Raw genomic sequence first — 13,067 nt, 5'->3', positions numbered from 1 at the left:
AGTCAGGTAATGACGGAAATGAGCTCGAATAGATAAGCAACAAAAGATCAAATAAAATAATTTGCAGAAAAGCATAAATAGTTTTTAAAAAAAAATTACAAGTTAAAATTTAAAAATTTATTTCAAGTGAAAATTATATTTGTTACATCCTACTAATTGATTCTTTTAAAAATATCTCAATCAAGAAACAAATATAGAGCTCGCACCCGCGTCACGTCGGCAAAATGCTGAAAAAAAGTATAGATTATAAACCTTTCTATAAAAAAATCAGTTGTGATTATTATTATTTATTTACGTCTCCAATTTCATATTATTGCTTTATTGTAGTTGTGAATATGTTATGACAGAATATTCCTCATGTCATAATTTATACCTCTCTACTTTATATAACAAAAATATGAAATTATTTTAAATATGGGTCTTAGAATATCAAATAAGTTTTTAGTAATCATATAATATTCTTTAGCAAACGAATATTATCCATATTAGCTAATAACTATAATAAGTCTGAATTCCTATTTTTTTAAAATTTATCTAGGAATAAGACCTAATTGAAAAAAGGAAGCTAACATTAATATTGAAAAGAATAGAAAATTAAGACATTTCAGATTGTCTATCAAAACTTTATTGTCATTTAAATGATTTTTGTATGACAAAATTATTTTCTATTTTTTTTAAAAAAAAGATAACATATAAAATTTAAATGAAATAAATGCATGTAAAACAAAAAATCTCTATCCAAAAAAATTTCATTTTTTTTTAATAAGGCTCATTGAATCTGGGATCTATAGTACCATCTTCGAATAATCTCGTGAATTTCAAGGTATTTGGATTATCTTTCTATCATGTTATAATATAAATAAATATAAAAATTCTTAAAATATTATTTTTTTAGGAAAAAAAATAAAAAATTAATTCTTAAAATTTATCATTATATAAAGATGGAGTATACTTTATAATAAATTTATAATTATAAGAATATATATAGTATAGTAATATAGGTTTACAAACCAAACCGAAAAGGTTAAGTTTTCTTTATTCTTTTATTAAATTTAAAAAACATATTTTAAACATCGATGTATATAAGTAGAATGTTTTGAATTGTCAAATTGTTATTATTTAAACGAGTATTATATATATAATTATGATGTATAATAATAGTTTTAGAGAAAAGAGGAGGTTAAATGGTTAAACTTAGAAAGTTGAGTATTTTAGTTGGATTGACATTTGAAAAATTAAGTGCATTTATGATAACATATTTATAATAATTATATTCTAAATATAGAAAATATTACTTATACCACGTGTATAAATATAAATTAATTGAAAAGTTTAAATGTTTTAGAACATTAGACTAGAAGAAAATTGCATTATTATCATTATATACTTTTAAATCCTATTATTATTTGCTATACTTAAAAAAAATTTTCTTCTTCTCAGAGCGAATATTTTTTTTTGAAATTTATTTTAATTTATTTCGGTTTATTAATCAGTAAGCTTGGAATATACGAGGATCTAAATCTATGCCATTTATGGATTCCATTATCTTCTCTGAGTTGTTGGACAACTGAGAAGGATCGATGCTTCCCTGACGTTTAAATAATAATAACAATAATGTAATAAAAAGTTTTTAATTGAGTAATTTAAGAGTTACAAGTATAATTATTACAGATTTATTTTCTTATTTTTTTTTTAGAAAAAATGATTACGCAATTATAACAGAGAATATATTAGTGGTTTATTTGTCTCAAAGAAAAAAAAAATAAAATATCTTGTTTTTTCTTTTTTAAATTTGAAAATTACGAAAGGGTTAAAGGTTAAGGTATTTACGAAAGGAAGCAGAAGAGTTGATTGAAACTCGGATAATAATATTATACACTAGGTCACATCATATCCCTTTCATTCAAAGTTATAGTAACCTTTTTTTTTTTAAATAACATGTCAAAAAAAATATTTTTCCACTACTGTTAAATAACTGAGGATAACCTTTGATGCAAAATCGCTCCTGAACCGATTTTTAAAAACGGCTAACTCAGTATTCTATCCGGAAAAATACTAAGCAGGCCTTAATATTTTACTCATAGATGGCACAGTGGTTTGGATTGGATATCTATTGGCGAAACTTTAAAGCTTAGTGCACCTTTTTAAAAAATCGGTTCAAATGGGGTAATTTTGCATCACTACTTTCTCGTCCTTATTTTAAGTGGTATAAGCCAGAAGAATAATTGAAATAAAAAAGAGTGTACCATATCTCTGAAAAGGGATTCTAAAGTGAATTTTTTTTAAAAAATGTGATGCAATCAAATTATTTATGATTGCTAATTAAGATAAAAATATTGTCATGTAATATTATGTTACCTCTTGTAAAAGATCCTGAGCTGCTATAGCCTTTAAAACATTTTTTTTACTGCTTTCTTGTAGTTCGCCTCCCAATATAATTTCGTCGAGCATAAAATAAGCCTTTTCAAAATTAAAAATTATGTCCAGTTCGCATACCTTTTTTTTAGAGGATAAAGAAAAAAAAAAGGATTAATATCATAAATTATAATAACTCTAAATTTTACATTTATATTTTTTTTGATACGGGTTTAAGAAAAATTTGCATATTTTTTACAAAAATACTCTAAGATAATATTTATTCACTATTATATGTCATATATTAGAGAAGTATGAGTTGGGTGGGAGGATTATAGAGAAGGAACAATAATTAATTAATTGTATATCAAATGCTGAGGCCGTAAAGCTTAGAAGATCGCCCTTCAGGATCTGGATATTTATTAGCTGCTTAAGATAGAACCCCCATATTTCTGTTACTTTTTACAACCATTATAACAAATCTCTTTTTTACAAATTGATAATTTTAATTTCATTTATATAAATCTTTTCAGTATATTCACATTTTTATATTAGTGTATTTTCATTATAATACTTAATATCGATATAAACAGTAGGCCGGCTTATTACTGACTACTAGTGAATAATAATATATTATCCTGATATAATAAATATTATTATATATAAATGTAAATTATAAATAATATATGTGATCTCAAATACGTTTTTGAAATTATCAGAATTAACATTAATGAATGCATATTATCTTACACTGCCAAAATATTTATCGAGCAATTCAACATATCTATGGATGACCTCCAAGCAAATTAATTCGTTATCTTCTGGATCAATCGCTGCACAAAAGAATAGACTGGCATATCTAATGTAATGTATTATAGAGTTAATTATAATTGTGTGTATAAGATTTTATTCAATTATCTAAGAATTTTAAGATTTCCTATTATTCTAGCGAAGAAACGTAAAAGAATAATTTATCTATATAACATTTTAAATTATTAAAAAACTTGGATCAATATTTATAAAAAAAAGTAGGAAAATGACGGTCATTCCCAATAATATGAAATGTAGTAGTGAGAGTGGCCATAATATATAATTTTTGAAATAGTTTTATAAAAGGTTTCTGATGGAGCTACCCCAAACTGATTATTTTAGAATGATCTACCCATTTGAGGTGATCACATTTAGAGATTTTTATAAAAATTACGTTTATCCCTTTTTTGTCGTTAACATATTATTTTAAAAATTATTAAATTTTCCCAAGTAAAATATCAGCAATAAAAAAAACTTCAACTAAAAATGTTTCAAAGATTAAAGGAGTCTCTAAAGCGATTTAAGCATATAATAGTAAACTTAAGGATTATAATATAACTATTTTCTATAAACAACACTTAAATTACCGATTATTTATTGATGAATCTTCTTAATCTTAATAGATGGAAAGTTCTCCTAAATAGGCCAGGCCCCGTTCAGCCCAATTTTTAAAATTATTTTTTTAGGGGATACTTACCGGGTTGGGTCCTATGTTTAAATTCCCTTTTCAGGGATCGGGTATTGTGGCCAAAAACTATTTCGAGAATTTCGAGAAAGAAATATTTTGCTATTATTTTACAAATAGTATTGTATAACCTTTTATAAACGATTTTATATTCTTTCCATTCCAGAAAATTGCACATTTTTGGTTTTCGGGTAAGCACAATAGCTATAAGCTCTCTGGATATTTTCTTCTTGTCTTTATCTTGAAGAGGTTCGTACCATTTTTGTAACCTCAATTTTCCTTGGCGACTGAACAATATAAGAAAGTTGAGCTTTTTTTTGTGATTATATTTTTAAGAAAAATATTTTTAATTAAATATCCGAGAATAATAATGGCGATACCCCCCCCCCCCCACTTCCCATCTTAATCAATTTTGTGAGACCATCTAAATATTTAATAAACCGCATTATTAATAATATTCTTTATATGTTCTCTGTTCCCATTTCCCTAACTCAGATTATTATGTTATACATTTTTAACGTCCAGATATAGTCATACTATTTTATAAGTATAGGCCATATAATTTAAGAGCTAAGGAGAATCCAATCGCTCTTAAATTTATTTATTGTTTAAATTAATTTGTGGTTTGGTGGTGTGACATAGGCTAGAGGAATTATTGCTTACTTACATCCGAATATTATTCTGATGAATATTATGCGCGCGTGACACACTTAATCCCTATATAATTAATATTAAACTTTTGAAACAAAAAAAAGGATAAAACCAGCGAATTTTTAAAAAAATCTCTTTTATCCTTATAGTATACAATAAATCTTTCTCAACATTAATTTGATATTTTTAGATATATTTTAACCATTTTTTTCAAGTTTTATTTTGTTTATTAGAAAAAAGATATATATTTTAGAAACACAATATTGTTAAGAATAAAATTGTAAGATTATTTATGGCATCTTATCCTTTTAAAGTAAAAAGGTTTTTAATAAATAATCTTATCTTTTTTTTGTCAGCAATCGTAAAAATTCATCTATTTTTGAAGATTTGGTGGGGGAAAATAAATTTTCACTCATTTATTTGACACTTACAGTGTATATATAAATATTTACAAAATCTAAATTTTTGATCCAATTAAGAACTACTTATATTTTAAGATTTAAAAAAATCAGTTTTTCTCACGCTGTTTGCAATTTTTTTTATTAATATAAAAAATAATTTTTTATACATAAATTTATCTTTGTATCTGAACGAAAATGAAATTGAATAGAAAATTAAAAAGGTTAATAAAAATTATATTAAGGATAAAGAGCGCACAGATTTTAGCCAAATAATATGTAAGGCTAGAAATATCACAGATAAAGAATATAAATCTCGAGGCTTACATGCTAGAAATGATAGAATTTTCTAAAAAATGTTATTTCAAAAATATCATATCAAAAATTAAAAACTATTAATATGAACTAAAGCCCCTGCACGTATGTCCTAGTCCCATCTGGACTTGCAGAATCCGTTAAACCCGGACGGATATTTTTATTCGATAAAATCCGGCTCTCGGATTCGAACCTCGACAAATTTTTAAATGATCTGTTTTCCGAAAGTAGACAAAATTATTCAAAAAAATATATAACAAGCTCCAACTTAATCTGTTCCTTTAAAATTCATGTATACTTTTTTTCTCGCCGGATCTCTAAATAAATAATCGGAATTTTTTTAAAAATTATTTCTTGAATCGAGTCTAATCTGAAAATTAATTTTCGCCAGGATAGGAGTTATTTTAAAAAATTTGGGTCGAAACGGGTTGGGTTTAAATTTTTAAATATGATATCATTACATTTTATCAAATAAATTGATATATTTTAAAATTCTTACAAGAAATAAGGCCCTAATGATTTTTATTTGTAGAATATATTTTATCAAAAAAAACAAATTTTTCTATATTTAATTAAATTCGGGCCAGTGTGGGAGTACAAATAATTTCTATTTCTGATCGGGCTTTTCGGGACAAATTTAAAAAAATTTTTAGGGTTCGTGATGGTGGGCAGGACATATTTTTAAAAAAAAATTCGGGCAGCCGATGTAGATCACTAAAGAGTGCTGCTAAATCACCTATCTTTAACCAACGTTAAGGGCTAGAAAAGTTTATATCCTAAAAAAAAATTGCCTCACTCTTAAGTTGAGGCTAAATTAGATGTGTTTGGAAAATTTTTTTTAGACTAAATGCTATATTTGAGCTGGCCAAAGCTATGTTATTTAACAGTATTATTTCGTTTTATAAAAAAATTGCTCAAGACGATCAACAGGTAAAGAGGTAGCTATCGAAAAGGTAATCAATTTATATAGGTTAAAAATGAATTGGTTATTAAAACTTATTAATTTTTTTTTTACCATTAATTGAGAATACGAGAAATCATTGAATATATTTTAATTTTTTTTCTTTTCAAAAATAATGATATTTATAATTATGTGAAATTGTAAAAAAGAAGGAAAATAAAAACTCCCAAAAAATTTTTTTATATTGCCTGAAAATATTATAATTTTATTTATTTTTTTTATTTCTCGATGAAAGAACCTTATAATTTATTTTTATTTTTAAAAATAATTTTATTTAAAAAAGTGGCAATAGCATAAAAATTATGAAAATCTTAGACAAATATTCTTTATTTTGTTTTTTTAAATTATATGAAAAGTTTTATAAAATTCAAGTGTTACATCAACCGACATTTTTTTTAAAATTATAATTATTATGTTATTTCACAACTAAAAATTATGCCAATAAAAATAAAATATATTATATAATAATAATTATAATACTATATATTTTTTTTAAATCAAATTTTATTACAAAAAATAAACAAATTTACCTTAAAATGATATAAATTTACTAGTATATAAAATAAAAATGTCATAAATTTTTTTTTAGCCTTAAACTATTAAAAAATAATAATTATTATTTTTTATTTGATTGAAATAACAAAATTAATTTATTTTATCAATTCCTTCCCTTTTAAATCATTTCACTTGATTAGTTTTTCCTAAAAGATAAAGGAGGTTTCATTTCAAAATAAATATGTTATAATAATTTGACCATTTTGCGATCTTAAAACCATTCAAACTCCCTCAATTTGTGAATATTTTTTTTTGGATTTGGAATGAAATTTTTCCTTCAAATTTTAATTAGGTGATCATATAGATAGGGAAAATTTTTGATCGTTTTCATTGCTCAAATTTATAACATTTTATTATTTTATATGAAGAAAATTTAATACCCACCGGAAACCCTCTCTAATACCCCAGGGTAAACCCTGCTATAAATCCACTTGGGAAAAATATTATATATAACCACTGATATTGCACCTACTTCAAATTGAATATTTTTTAATTAATAAAATGCCTTTGTAACATTAAAAATCAAAAATATATATTAGTCGTTCGTAATATGTGCAAAAAAATTACATTCTATTCGCTAAGTGCCCTATATAGTTAATATTAGTTATATTCAAAATTTTTAAATTTATTTGATCTGGCTACATATTATATTTTCTAAGAAAGGTACATCTCCACAGGCTATGATAAAAATTGTGAAAAAATAATCATCTGCTCATGCTATATATCAAAGACCTGCAGAGGAACCAATTGCATGGACCGACATGCCCCGGGTTTGTAAAATAAAATTTAAGCTCAGAACAAATTATTTTAAAAAAATATTTGATAACTTTTTTTTATAGCCCTGGATTGATGACTTGAGTTTTAAAAAAATATAACAATTCGGCATTTTAGGGTTAGTTTTTCAAATAATATTAAATCATTTAATATCTAATTACCTTTAAAATAATCTTTATTCTAAAAATGAAGATAATTTATAATTTAATACCAAAGAAAAAAAATACCTTTGTTGATTGTTTTTGGCAAAATATATTTTATTTTATAATTTTTGTAATTGACCAAAAATAAAAATTTTAATGAATTTCAAACAATTTTGCCAGGGACTTTTGAACTTATTGAAAATTTATATTGGTTTTTTTTTATATAAAAATTATAAATGACTCGAGGGTAACGGCGAAATTAACTACAATTTATAAGATAGGTATTAAACATGCTCGAACACATTTCCGGTAAAATAAAACCTTTACATTTATAAAACGCGCTCAAAAAAAATTTAAATTTGAAAAAATAACACTTACCGGAAAAAAATATATTGCCCCTAACATGTATAAATGAAAACTTTTATAACGATATTGTGTTACTTATTTATATAATACTTATTAAACTATAAATTTTCTCAAATTCAAGTTTTTTTGTGTTTGTGTGTATATATACTATATATAACTTAAAACGATAATTAAACCTATTCAGTTTTTGCTTAATGATGACTTTATTTGTGCCAAAAATATCCAAAACGTTAAAAATTTAATTGCTAGAATAACAATAAAAAAAAATTTCAAAAATATAAACTTATACCTAGTCATTTTTAAAATTTTAATTTTATGTAATTAAAAAAAACACAATCAACAATGGCATTGAAAATTTTTTTTTTAAATTTGTGTCACATTTTTATTAGCGGCGCATTTTTGGTTCTTTAACTATTTCCACATTGTTAACTTTATCACCACTATTCCATCTAATTTGAGAATCAATGAAACTTGATGAAGTCCAATTGTAGTAAATAAAATAAATTATAATTTAAAATTTTAATACCAAGATATTTATTTTATTTATAAATTCAAATTTACTTTTTGAATTTTACCTAAAAAAAATATAACCCACCTAAATATTATTAGGAATATAAAAGTGATACAATGTTAGCCATATAAAATTAGGCTAAAATGTAGAATAGGAGAAGAAAATAAGGATGGAAGAGTTAGGTCTATGAAAGCTTTTGAAAAGTAGACCGCATTTGAAGGTAATGTAGTTTGCTTTGAGGATGGCTATGGCCAGACTCTGTCTTAAGAAGAAGCCTCATCAATGGCCCGTCAGAAATCTTGCAGATGTGAGAACCCTTGAAGAAGGATAAAGAAAGCTTACCGAAGGATGTTAAGTTAGGGAATTTAATTGATACAAAAACTTGGCTTTGATCCGAATATTTGTCAATTTTGAGCTGTCTTGTTCGAATTAAGTTAAATATTTGATTTTTGTAGGAATAATCCCGATTAAAAAAATTGTCCCTTTTCTATAGGCAGATAGACTCCTACACTACACTAAGACAATGAGAATATTACCATTTTACTCTCCCTCCTAAATCAGAATTAGTAAAAATCAAAACTTGCAAAATCATGCCCCTACTCTACCCCCCCCCCCCGACTCCTTCCTTGATTTTAATAACGATTCTGCATGAGACCTCTTTCCTGTGTTGTAGAAGAGCCTGTCTGGTAATGTTAGAAAATCGAGGATTTTTTAGCTTCAAAAAATCTATTATTAAAATACACCTATCTTTATATATATTTTTTTGATTTTAAAACTTCAGAGTTAAAAAAAGGACGCTTTAACAAAAGTTAAACAAGTAGCGGAGCGAGTATTAACAATTTTTCGGACCTTATCATCATCACTTGGTGCTTATATAATATTTGATCATACAAGCATCAAGTGAACACGTGGCGAGACGAGATATGATGAGTCTGAAAATTATGGGAGGAACGAATTCACGATTGCACTACTTGTCTAAAAAATTTTTTGTAATTCAGAATCTTAGATAAAAACTAATCTGAACCAATTTAGTTCCCTACAATGGACTCAGATTGAACACGTTTTACTATATTTGATGTTAAAAGAAAGGGGATTATGGATTTAATTTTTTTTCGAGATCAACTAAGTTTAAAAAGAAATTTAACGCTTTTTATCTAAAAAATAGTGTGCTTCAAAAAATAAAAACTTTTCACCGTGTTTTTAATTGTAAGTCTTTCTGATCGAAAATCATATGAAAAAATTAAAAAGTTTATATATTTTGTTTATTATGTCCCTAAAGAAGCCATCCCTCTTAAATCTGATGTCTTCAATTTTGTAAAATGTCAAGCGTATCAATTTCATTTCAAATATGCAAATAGTCATTTTATTTACGAATATATTTTTCAAACCTACAATTTAATGAGGGAATTCCACAAAAAAAATCGATCTCTGCTCATAAATTTAGGCCTAGTATGTGTGAAAAATGTGAGTTTCCTCATTATTTTTAAAACTGTTAAGAATAGCGAAATTGGGGGGGGGGAGGGGTGGCTATCTTTAAATACTTTTTAAATGTGTAAATTGTATGGGCCTAACGGGAGCTGAGTTGGTTTACTCAAGATGGCGGCACTAACTTAATAATAAAAAAATGGCGAAAGTCATATGATCTTATTATTATGGACCATAGCCATAGCAGCAATAGATTCGTATAATTTTAGCTAAATGGTTTTTTCTATAAAAAAAGATCATCTTCATATAATATGGTGCAAATTCTTTTAATAAAATTTATTTTTATTGAAAAAAAATGAAACATTTATAATATATTTTGTTTAGGTTACTCCCCAAAACCTGTCAAAAAATTTTTAAAATTTCACAAATATGTTTTAGCCATATTAACTATTAAAAAGTGCTTATTCGTTGTTTCCAATAATTTAGAAAATTTTCAAATTAAATTTTTATGTTTTGGCCACAGTCTTAAAAAAATACCACCACAACACAAACATAGAAAATATTTAAATAGCATAAAATAAATATAATCTTTGTGAATTTATAATTTAATCTATAAAATTTACATTATTACAAGAAGATTATAATAAATAATGTATTAAAAATTAATATTATGTAAAAATATTTATTTTATATAATTATAGAATATAAATATAATATCATTCTAATATTAGCATAAATAATATGCTAAATGAAATTATTATTTAAAATAGTAAATAAAAAAAAAATTCCATTAGCATAATATTCAATTAATATGACTTTTTAAATTTATGTTTTATTTTCAGATGTTGGTAACGAAAATAGATCATTTTCATTTGTTAGGTAAGCTAATCTTGTTAAGAACCATGTTTAACTAAAAAATGTTTAATATATTCAGAATGATGATTGATAATCAAATGAATGATTCCAAGATTCGCTATTTTGCTAAGGATTTTTTTTTCAAAAAAATCGATTTATAATTAACGAGTTTAATTTGTGTATAAGTCCTATTTTCTTCCTTGATCGATATAATATTTTTTTAATTAATAAACTGTTAATATATTTTTTATAAATAGAATTTCATTTATAAAAAATCGAAAATTATACATTATGACATTTTATACAGGCAAGCACAAATTTGTAAAAAATAATAAAAATCTTACTTTTTAAGCTTCTAAAAAAAATTGGAGTTTCTTAGAGCCACCGATTAGTAAATATAGAAATGACAATATTATTTTATAATCACACAAACTAAATATGTTGATGTCGGAGAAAGGAGAATAACTAAAATATGTGCTATCAAACTAAAACTAATTAATCTAAATTTCGTACATTTAATCTTTGGTGTGGAAATCAAGTTTTTAAGAAATTCAAGAAATGAATCAGGCATATAGCAAGTAATCCGAATGAGAGCTTTTAAATCTAAAGGAGATATCGAAATCTGTAGATCACAAAACTCCTCGGCGAGGTGATTTCTTAATTGTTAATGACTTATGGATTCTGGCGGGTATTAAATATCCTTTAACTAGACCTAGATATTCTAAGATAAACCAGACAAACCGAAAGTGGCCACTTTGATACCGTAAGATGGCCAATAAAACTTTACAAATAAACAATAGAAGATTTTTCCTGTCAAAGACTTCGAAATTATTAGATACAATGACAATGGGTTAATTTGGGATATTTCGCTTATAAAAATGCAACAGCTATAAAACCATAGTCGAACAAATGACCAGAGTTATAAATATCTAGCAAGGAGTATAGTATTTCAACGAGTCACCAAGAGTGATCTACGAATTTCATATCATTTTATAAATTTTTCTTTTCAATAACTATGTGGGCTTTTTTATAATATTTATTATTATGATACATTTTTTTAGTATCTTTTTCATTATGTCTAAACAGTATTCAGGCAAAATTTTGTATTTTTGTTAAGTGCTTTCGAGATATCCTTGATTATTGATAATTTTTAGTCAAACCAAAATTTTTTGAAATGCTCTGATTTCAATATGAAATGATTTATTTATGATAGGAATATATTTTTGATTTATTTAATGTTAAAATCATATTTAATTTAGAAGATTAAAATTTAGATTTTCGATGCTACTTTTTTTTACTGATTTTTGACAAATTGTATATAACTCTTATTGTATCATTTATTGGATAAAAATTTCAAATAATAATCATGCTAGATAGGAAGGCAATTTATTTAATATATAAAATTTAAATTACTTTTTAAAACTTTATATATGAGATTTTCAAAAACCCCGGGTTAGCAAATTTGGATTTTTTTAAACTTGGTTAATGGTTAGATCTCTGTCCAGGCTTAATATAATTCCAACAAAATCGAGAAAATTGAATCAAGTCAGCTAGTAAGGATCATAGATTCATACGATTTAAAAATATTTTGAATCGGGGAAAAAGAAACCTTGACGTAATTGATTTTTGAATGGTAATTTAAAATTCGATTTTTAAAAATTCGCTAATTACTGTTTTTATTTATTGACTGAAAAACTGATTGATGAATTAGCAACTACTAATCAGACATTACATATTGTTTATTATAATTTTCTCTCTAGTTTTTCTTTAAACTATCTATCAAACTGGTTGAAGCAATGAAAAAATATATACGTACTACTAATTATTGACATAAATTTCAGAGATAATGCTTCCTGATGTTTGGCTGATTTACGCTTAAGACGAGACATCATAGTTTCTATTTGGTTCGTCATTCGGTTACTTTTTTTGTCATTGGCGAATCTGATTAAAGAATTAATAAGTAAGGCTCTATATATTAACCAAACCAGATAGTTAAAACTTCTGTATTCTCCGTTCTGGCAAGATGCTAATTTTGACAATTTTTTATTTTTGTCAATAATTCTTTTATCCTTTAAACCATCTTTCAGGTAGAATAGATCAATAAAATGCACCAATAAAGCCCTAATTAATGATTTGGTATAAGTGTTAGAATTAGTGTTACCAAAAGCTTGACATCGTAATTGATATTTATTGAAATCGACATTTGTACAATTTCTCAGAATTCAAAAGTTCTCTTTCCATGTTCCACTACAATAACTCATGC

At 25.0% G+C, this 13,067-nt stretch overlaps 1 protein-coding gene across 2 annotated transcripts; it reads right to left on the bottom strand.

The window, feature by feature from the left end:
- Window positions 1–609: 609 nt before the first annotated feature.
- On the bottom strand, window positions 610–6,362 carry LOC135931222 (AP-1 complex subunit sigma-2-like). 2 transcript variants are annotated; one of them, XM_065468184.1, is made up of 5 exons: window positions 6,230–6,362; window positions 3,982–4,160; window positions 3,106–3,214; window positions 2,359–2,496; window positions 610–840 (listed from the first exon to the last, which is right to left on the bottom strand). In XM_065468184.1, exons 1-5 carry the CDS (start codon window positions 6,230–6,232, stop codon window positions 760–762), a joined length of 510 nt encoding a protein of 169 aa, XP_065324256.1. In that variant the 5' UTR covers window positions 6,233–6,362; the 3' UTR covers window positions 610–759. The 2 variants fall into 2 exon arrangements, with proteins under 2 accessions (XP_065324256.1, XP_065324255.1); XM_065468183.1 differs by lacking the exon at window positions 610–840 and adding an exon at window positions 1,228–1,588.
- Between the last annotated feature and the right edge of the window lie 6,705 nt (window positions 6,363–13,067).

This window comes from Gordionus sp. m RMFG-2023, chromosome 1, assembly GCF_954871325.1.
Source record: "Gordionus sp. m RMFG-2023 chromosome 1, tfGorSpeb1-WG-v2, whole genome shotgun sequence".
Taxonomy (NCBI): domain Eukaryota; kingdom Metazoa; phylum Nematomorpha; class Gordioida; order Chordodea; family Parachordodidae; genus Gordionus; species Gordionus sp. m RMFG-2023.
Note: the sequence above shows the minus strand (reverse complement) of the source record. Positions and strands in the feature narration are given on the sequence as shown.